The sequence below is a fragment of the Oncorhynchus masou genome, chromosome 17 (genome assembly GCF_036934945.1).
Source record: "Oncorhynchus masou masou isolate Uvic2021 chromosome 17, UVic_Omas_1.1, whole genome shotgun sequence".
In the NCBI taxonomy this organism is placed as follows: domain Eukaryota; kingdom Metazoa; phylum Chordata; class Actinopteri; order Salmoniformes; family Salmonidae; genus Oncorhynchus; species Oncorhynchus masou.
This window is the reverse complement of record NC_088228.1, coordinates 15,662,252-15,671,974: the sequence shown is the minus strand read 5'-3', so window position 1 is coordinate 15,671,974 and position 9,723 is coordinate 15,662,252. Positions and strand designations below refer to the sequence as shown.

General features: G+C 42.2%; 1 protein-coding gene across 1 annotated transcript; it reads left to right on the top strand.

Annotated features, from left to right (window-relative positions):
* The first annotated feature begins 5,738 nt into the window (after window positions 1-5,738).
* Window positions 5,739-9,463, top strand: cryz (crystallin, zeta (quinone reductase)). The gene is made up of 9 exons (XM_064992513.1): window positions 5,739-5,853; window positions 6,136-6,246; window positions 6,441-6,593; window positions 6,842-7,005; window positions 7,346-7,397; window positions 7,582-7,731; window positions 8,007-8,108; window positions 8,227-8,322; window positions 8,993-9,463. Exons 1-9 carry the CDS (start codon window positions 5,851-5,853, stop codon window positions 9,152-9,154), a joined length of 993 nt encoding a protein of 330 aa, XP_064848585.1. The 5' UTR covers window positions 5,739-5,850; the 3' UTR covers window positions 9,155-9,463.
* Window positions 9,464-9,723: the final 260 nt, after the last annotated feature.

Below are 9,723 nucleotides of genomic sequence, written 5' to 3'. Positions count from 1 at the left end.
TTTTCGTTGACGGTGGAGAGAATTTTTTTGTTTTAAAGTTCATTTCCAGCAATTCTGCACATTTTGCCATGGGTGGAGAGATCTTTTTGCAGTTTTATAACAAATTTCATGCAGTTCTACTAATTTTGCCATGGGGTGGAGCAATATTTGCTATTCTACACATTTACACATAATATGACTTATGCCATGTTAATATGATATCTGAGTGAGAATGACTAACAAAATCAATGGGGGCCCACTGGAAGTCAGAGTCCCTGGGCATGTGCCCTACGTGCCTGGTCAGTATTCGGCCATGATTAATACAAGTTTAGATAGCTGTCTAGGCTAACTGCCAATTAAAAAATTGTTAGCCGACATGACTAATGGAGTGACTGTCAGTGACTGACATAAAAAAAATATATTTGTTTTTCTCTTATTTTAAATTGGGGCGAGGACCCCCTATCGGCCGGGGGCCCTAAGCGACCTATTATGTTGCTTATGCCTAGGGCCAGCCCTGGAAGGAACAATGGTAATTCTATATGCCCTTTGAAGTACCAGGCAATTTTCTCTCTTTTCTATGAGGGCCAATTTCTGTCAGACAAAGGGGGAGGAGATTTTCCAACTAAGGTCAGATTGACAGTAAGAGCAGTAATTACTTGGTGACTGAGGAGCAGACTCCGCTATCCAATCAGCCACTGAGGGGACGTCCAGCAATCCAACCAACCAGCCTAGAGACACATTGCCAATCCTAAACTCTCACAACGAGCCACCCTGGACCTACAAGGCTCTATCAGTTGAAGGTGCTTGCTGAATAATGATGCATGCAGGTGTCTACAATTTCCCCCTCAGTTAAAATCAATTACAGGTTATTTGTCTTATCCACCTTGAGGTCTGTGGCCAGCTAAGTGTTTATACTGCAGCATGCAGATTAAAAGGAGCTCTAGTCTCCTCTTGAGGCCAAGTCCAAACATGGAAGCTGCAGTGTGACCCATATCATACAGCTCTCTGCAGATTAGCAAAACACCCTCTAACATTTTAGTCATTTAGCAGATGCTCTTATCCAAGAGCAATTAGGGTTAAGCTCCTTGCTCAAGGGCACATCAACAGATTTTTCACCTAGTTGGCTCAGGGATTAGAACCAGGAACCTTCCGGTTATTAGCCCCACACTAGGCTATCTGCTGCCCCAAGCATGTTATCCACATTTTCTGAAACACTACCAAGGAAAATGTATTCAGACAGGTGGGCTATTAAGTTAGGCGGGGGGGGGGGGGGGACACACACCAAAATAATAGTAGGTGAAACACTGAACCGTAACTGGCCTTTGGCATCAAAATGTTCTATTGAAATGTCTGTGTAACACTAGGGGGAACCGTGAAGTGAAGCTGTGCCTCCTGATGGTTCAAAGCAGAGCTGGTGCAGTTCCTCCTGGTTAATGAGGCGGGTCTCCCCAATGAAACATGCAAGAACCAAACGAGCCTGTACAGAACCTGACTGAATGGGTTCTGATCCGCAGGAAATGGGCTCTTAACCGCATGCCATATCCCCATCAGAGCCACTGTCAGAGATGAAAAAGGTACTTGGTGGTCCATTGATGTATTTCCCCATAGTACTAATGAGTACTAACATCTCTCTCTTCACAGGCAAAGAGACCATCAGAGAGCAGCTGACTGTACTCAAATACAAAGCATGAATACATACACACGTGGATGTACGTATGTGTGTGTGTTCTCCTGCACGCTTTGAGACAATATGGTGGTGGTCTAAGCTAAAACAGATGAGGGAGTTGCACTGGAGGCAAAAGCAAAACACAAACGTGCACTTTGTTTTGTTACACAGGTGCCAGTTATCAAAAATGAAAGGGGTGGATTATTTAGTGAGATTAGATTTACAGTGAATTTACATCAAGGAAAAATAAGCCTTTGTCTTATGGCTGTTTGTGACTGACCTTGTCATAGACTTTCACTGTGGTTGGTAATGGACCTAAACTTCCTTCTGCTTTAGTCCACGAATAACACCATAGTTGTATACACTCAACTCTTTGCTCTGTCTAGACTATAGAACAGAGGCATTCAACTCTTAAAGACAATTCATGGTTGATCCGAAAATGTGGTTGGAGGGAGTGAAGCAATTGCGGAGGCCAAATTGAGCTCCGTACTGCATAGCCGTGCACCTCCCACATTTTGTAACGCGGCAGGTTCCGTATATCTCCGCATTGACATGATTGGTTGACAGTAGGTGGGGGCGGGAGGTCCTGTGCAAACACAAACTCACTTGCTTGATAAAAGCTCTTCTCAACAGCTCTGTGCTGCTCCACGAAGCACAACAAGTATGAATGCCCTGACTTCTGCAGAGTCCGTATCAGAGAAGTCTGTATACAAACAACGGAGGAAAAGACGACAGACACCTGCAAAGACAACAGAGACATTAATCCAGTTGAGCTAAAGGACTGCTTGGACATTAGTTGGGCTTTGAGGTTCAGCTGGTTGCAAAGCAGACTGTTGGTACTCATAGAACCTGTTGATGAATGAAAAGCTTTTACTATAGAGAATCGTAGGCTTGAGTTTTGAGTCAAGTAAAATGTTTATGTCACATGCACAAGTACAGTGAAATGCCTTTCTTGCAAACTCAAAACCCAACAATTCAATAACAATGTAATACTACAAAAAACACGAGAAATAAGAAGACATTAAGAATACAATAAGTAAGCAAGCATACTATACAGTGCATTCGGGAAAGTATTCAGACCCCTTGACATTTTCCACATTTTGTTACGTTACAGCCTTATTCCAAAATGGATGAAAGTTTTTTTTCCCCCTAATCAATTGACACAATACTCAATAAGGCAAAGCAAAAACAAGTTGACAGTTTTGCTAATCTATTTCAAAACTGTTTTTTAAATTTACACAAGTATTCAGACCCTTTACTCAGTACTTTCAGCTTTGGCACCGATTATAGCCTCGAATATTCTTTGGTATGACGCTACAAGCTTGGCACACCTGTATTTGGGGAGTTTCTCCCATTATTCTCTGTAGATCCTCTCAAGCTCTGTCAGGTTGGATGGGACCATTCTACGCTGCACAGCTATTTTCAGGTCTCTCCAGAGATGTTCGATTGGGTTCAAGTCCAGGCTCTGGCTGGGCCACTCAAGGATATTCAGAAACTTGTCCCGATGCCACTCCTGCATTGTCTTGGCTGTGTGCTTAGGGCCGTTGTCCTGTTGCAAGGTGAACCTTCACCCCAGTCTGAAGTTCTGAGTGCTCTGGAGCAGGTTTTCACCAAGGATCTCGCTGTACTTTGCTCCATTCATCTTCCCCTCGATCCTGACTAGACTCCCAGTCCCTGCTGCTGAAAACATCCCCACAGCATGATGCTGCCACCACCATGCTTCACCGTAGGGATGGCGCCAAGTTTCCTCCAGACGTAACGCTTGGCATTCAGGCAAAAGAGGTTTTCATCTTGGTTACATCAGACGAGAGAATCTTGTTACTCTAAGTTGGCTGTCATGTGCCTTTTACTGAGGAGTGGTTGCGTCTGGCCACTCTACCATAAAGGCCTGATTGGTGGAGTGCTGCAGAGATGGTTGTCCTTCTGAAAGGTTCTCCCATCTCCACAGAGGAACTCTGGAGAAACATCTCAAGGGCGATCAATAGAAACAGGATGCACATGCGCTCAATTTCGAGTCTCATAGCAAAGGGTCTGAACACTTACATACATAACATGTTTCTGTATGTGCATATTATGTGACAGTGAGCAGATGATGGAGTGAGTGCATCTGTGAGTGTGTAGGGCTCTGTGAGTATGCATAGACAGTACAAAAATAAAAAGTCAATAAAGATACAAGGTTAACTCTGTGTAGCTATTTTGTTAGCTATTTATCAGTCTTATTGCTTGGGGATAGAAGCTGTTCAAGAGGCTGTTGCTGTCAGACATGCACCGGTACCGCTTGCCGTGCGTTAGCAGAGAGTCTGAGAACATTGAGGCCTGAGAAGATTTCAATTCCAATAATTTCAGAGCACTTTTTGGAAATCAAGCCATGAACTTAACTTTGATCACATTTTTTGACATTGATATATGGCTAGTTGCTGTAGCTGGTAATGGACAATTTACCTCTATTCGTTTGAGATTTTCCTCCATTTTCTGATTGGCTATTTCCATCAGAAAATGCATGTAGTCCTCCACCAGCACAGAGAGAAAGAGGAAGAGAAGAGTGAGGCCGAACTCCGCGGAAAATTTGTCTCCCTCCAACAGGTGGCGATTTTTCATTGTTTCGCCCACCAAGCAGAAGTTTTGTATGGAGGTCAATGAGAGATTGTCAAATTTGGTCAACACAAAGATTAATAGCTTACTTGCTAAGTGAGGTTTATTTGATTGAATAGAAGTTTCGTAATGCTTAAGTTGTTACTGATAAGTACGACACGTGACATCCTGGCAAATTTGAAAAAAAAAAATAAACAGTGGCTATGCATATTCATGGATGAGACTATTAGCATAAAATACAGGCGGTTGACATCAATAACCCTAATCAAATATTTAAAAAAGGATTACAATAATGAGATGTAATCCACCAATCCAAAGAAAGGATAAGCGGAGCTAGAGAGCACGTCGTGCCACATTGTGGACAACAACTCCCACTGTTATGGCGGAGAGACATGTATCTTGTCAGTATATCCATAATCTTTGACCAGGACCTGACCTTTGTGGCTCAGTTGAACCTCCAGACCATGGGTACTTTGGACTGCGTAGAGATATCCCATTGAGAATGCACTCTGAATTAAACACAGAACCACCACGGTTACACAAGCATATCAGTAAAGCACTTCATACAGAAGAATGAATACATGAAAAACAAACTAAATTACAAACCAATATGATATTTCCCTTCTTGCTGACAGTCAATCCAGAGTTTCTAAAGCCAGAATTTATTGTCACCGTGTACTGTAAAATAAACATCAGCAGGGTAGCCTAGTGGTTAGGGCATTGGACTAGTCTTCTTTGAAACTTGTGCAGTCCATTTTAAAACTGTGGCAATGAACAGAACAAAATACACATTTTTAACACACAGGTTATCTTTTGTCTGGCAGCAAACATTTACTACAGGCTGTGGTGTATCCACTACCATATTTTCACTTCACATGCATAGGTATTTGCTCTTTATCAAAAAACAACAGGACTTCCAGACTTTCTTATTTTGCGCCATTCACCCAGCGGGTCAGGCGCTTTTTACAGCATGAAATCACAATCAGAACACGATCAAAACGATTGGGAACTATTTCACGCTCGGAAGTTTTACATGACACCGGGCAACAATCACACCTGGAATTTTGAACATGAACATCCATCGTCACCCCTGAGATGACTCCTTTTATGGATGCTCTACTCCAAAATTAAAAACTTCTGTTGTCCGGATTATTTTGAGGCCCACTGCAATCTTCCTCTGCTCCTCAGAAATATAATGAATCAAGATAAAACCACTCCTGGTCACTCTCACGGACTCCACTTTCCAAGCGCATACCTTACAATTTTCGACACTTCAAATGGGTTTCCCACACATGCATCCCAAGAAGATGCGATTCCTTATAATTCACACGTAACCTTCACTTGAATCTTGGACAATTTCATGTTTGTTCATGTTTCGATACTACTATCCGTCGCCAAATTTGCCCGACGCGCTGCTTGATTCGAACTCAACATCCACTTCCGCCATCTTCCCCTTCCTGCCTAATGTTTTGAATGAAGTGCAAATGTATAAAACGAGAAAAGAGTTTTACGGTGGCGGAGAGTGTCAAATTCGGATGTTTATAATGTCATGCTGTCGCCACCGTGCGGATAGTTATTTTGAGACAGAAACCACTGACAGCTTCCTTGCATAAATGGTGAGACCGTTTCGACTTTTATTGCCTTGATATGAAGTTTATGCAAGTTGTATTTTAGAAGCATTATAGTATTTGTACTCAAATGTCCTGCTGAAGTGATAAATTAGCTAGGTAACCAGACAGTGCAGTGGCTCGTTTGGTAACGTTAGCTAAGTTCGCTAATGCCACTGCACTGTCCAAAGTCCACAAGCCACTCGTGTTGTCTACTAACGTTACTACTTACCAGCTAATGTAAGCTGCATGTAAAGGTTTTAGTTAGTTAGCTACTCTATTTGTGTGCAGATGGCAACAACACCCAGGTTAATGAGAGCCATTCGAGTGAGTGAGTTTGGAGGACCTTCCGTTTTGAAACTCTGCTCCAACATACCTGTGCCAAATCCAGGTCAGAAACAGGTAAAAATCATACATTTATTCAAAAACGTTAGTAACTTACTATTGCAAACTGTAAAGTGCAAAGGACAATGGATACCTTTTACATATATTGTATTGCACTTCTACATGTAGCTGTTTTATAAGTTGTATTATGTTACTTAATTATAGTTCTGCAGAAGGTTCTCTATGTATGAAACAGCCTGTGTGTTATCCAGGTGCTAATCCATGTGCATGCGTGTGGAGTGAACCCTGTGGAGACCTACATCCGCTCTGGGACCTACGCCAGGAAGCCCAGCCTGCCCTACACTCCAGGGACTGATGTGTCAGGGGTCGTGGAAGCTGTCGGAGACAGAGTCCAACTCTTACAGGTGCTGATCTTATTGTACCATCCATCCCTAGGCTACCAGTAACATTATGATCACTGATGGTATTTAGTAACTATTCGCATGTGTAGTGTGTGAGAAAGTAATTGCTTACCAACATGTTGCTTTGAACACTCCTTGATTATATAGACTGAAATACTATGAGTAGTCATTCTGTGAATGTATTCATATTGAGTTTGTGTATGAATACCATTAGTTGCTGGAGTGGAAGTCTGGTGTATTTTCCCTTTCAGGCTGGTGACCGTGTGTTCACCACCGCCACAGAGACAGGAGGGTATGCTGAATACACTGTCGTGTCTGAGGACTGTGTCCACCGCCTGCCAGACCCCTTAGACTACAAACAGGGAGCTGCCATTGGGATCCCCTACTGCACCGCATACAGAGCTCTCTTCCATAAGTAAGAGACCAGCATTTTTTGGTTAAGGAGAACGGAATTCTGAACAGATTATTTTTATGACAAGATGGGCGCAGAAGCAGTGAGACAGGGTATACGTGCATAGGGCTCACCGGTCCTACACCAATGTTTTGGTTGAGTTCTTTGGATTTGACATGGTTAGACAGACTCAGCATCACAATCGATATGATGTTCAATTAAGTTGAGATTCACCGACTCTCCTGCAAAAGAAGACTTATTATAATCGGTTCGTTTATTATTTACTAATAAAGTCTTTGATTTTGGGGTGTGTACAGTATAATGAGTGATTGAGTCTTATTCTCCATTGTGTCATATGTTCCAGAGCACGTGCTAAAGCAGGCGAGACAGTACTCATCCATGGAGCCAGCGGTGGGGTAAGATCAATGCCCTCTTCTGTTTGATGTCTGAGCTATAGTTATTTTCCCCCATTTTCATTTAATAAAGATCAAATGAATCCAAATTGCCTTTATTGCATTGCTTAATGACAAGTATTATTGGGGGGTTGATTTACTAGGGCCCAGTGTTTGGCCTTTTCCTTGGTGCTGTGTATCTTTTCAGGTGGGGGTGGCAGCGTGTCAGATGGCCAGAGCCTTGGGTCTGAGGGTCCTGGGGACAGCAGGAACCGCAGAAGGACTGGAGCTGGTCCTGAGGAATGGAGCTCACCAGGCCTTCAACCACAAAGAGGAAGGATACACTAGCAAAATCATGGTAGGTAGGAAGGAGTCATAGTTGCGGTCTCCATAGACCTGAATACATTTTAAGGACATTTTGTGTATGACTCTCAGTGGGTGACTGCTATTATGTTCTACTTTGACACCAATTAGCTGCTAAACCAGGGGGGGTAAAATAAAACACTTGTTATTACAGATAAAAAATATTCACATTTCTAACATGTTATCCTAGGTTAAGTTAAGAACTGGGGTGACGCTTTTGTAAACACAGGTTGTCTTAATGAGTTATGTCTGGGCAATTGTTTTTTACAGGATGCTACCAAGGGGCAAGGGGTAAATGTGATTGTGGAGATGCTGTCTCATGTGAACCTCAGCAATGACCTGCAGATGCTGGCCTACGGGGGGAGAGTGACGGTCGGTATATGTCACGTTAGCATGTGTCATTTATTTTAGACTTTTTAAGCCACTGTTTTGAATATGTATTGGTTATTCATTGTTAATTCTTACTCAGTTTTCCTCTTTTGTTGTTTAGGTTGTTGGCAGTAGAGGCCCCATTGAAATCAACCCTCGAGACACCATGGCCAAAGAGTCCAGCATCATTGGTGTTGCCTTACCCTGCGCTACTGTTGTAAGAGTCTAGATTCCTAGTATAATATGTAGGTTCAGGCAGTGGTCGTTCTATAAATCATACATTCTGTAGTGTAAATTATACTCTACCATTCAAAAGTTTGGGATCACTTAGAAATGTTCTTGTTTTTGAAAGAAAAGCACTTTTTTTGTCCATTTGAAATAACCTCAAATTGATCAGAAATACATTGTAGACATTAATGTTGTAAATGACTATTGTAGCTGGAAAGGGCTGATTTTTAATGGAATATCTACATAGGCATACAGAGGCCCATTATCAGCAACTATCACTCCTGTGTTCCAGTGGCACGTTGTGTTAGCTAATCCAAGTTTATAATTTTAAAAGGCTAATTGATCATTAGAAAACCCTTTTGCAATTATGTTAGCACAGCTGAAAACTGTTGTGCTAATTTAAAGAAGCAATAAAACTGGCCTTCCTTAGACTAGTTTAGTATCTGGAGCATTAGCACTTGTAGGCTCGATTACAGGCTCAAAATGGCCAGAAACAAAGGACTTTCTTCTGAAACTCGTCAGTCTATTCTTGTTCTGAGAAATTTAAGGTTATTCTTTTAATTAATGGACAAAAATTCATTTTTTTTCTTCAAAAACAAGGACATTTCTAAGTGACCCAAAATTTTTGAACGTTAGTGTATCTTCTGTTGTCTCTACAGGAAGAGAAAGCTGAGTGTGCCGCGGCCCTGTTTGCAGGGATGGATGCTGGTTGGCTGAAGCCTGCTGTAGGAAAACAGTACACCCTGGACATGGCCTCCCAGGCCCATATTGACATCATAGACTGCCCTGGGGCTTCTGGGAAGATGGTACTGACCATGTGAATGGAACAGCTGTAGGATTACTGTGAAATGTTACTGATTTACATTGGGATGAAATTCTGATTACTTTACATGTGTTTCATGCATATGGGATTAAAATTGCTTAAAATCTTGCCACAGACAAAGATGGTGTGGCTCACTTTTGGTGATCTTCATGATTAATCATGTGCATTTCTAAACCAAGTTGTTGTCATTTCAATGCATTGGGTCAACAAGATTTTTGTTTTTGTGAAATAACAATAATTGAATGCCATTTTTGTAATATTTTACAAAGGGAATGCCTCCTTTCCCAGATTAAATAATAGCGTCGAAGTGTGCAGTCTTTTACCTCTGTCAAGCACAAGTTAAGTCAGGAGTGAGTGTGACATCGTCCCATCCGGTGCCATCTCAGGTAACAGCCCTGCGAACTGAGCATGCTCAGAGAAGCACAGGTAACCCGACCCAGCCTCTCCAATACGAACACAGACAGTTGACTGTGAAACAGTAGAAGTGACTACCGTAACCTGGGCTGGTCAACATCGAAATGTTGAAGCACAATGAGTGCTTATGATGTTATATTGGACTGGTTGTAG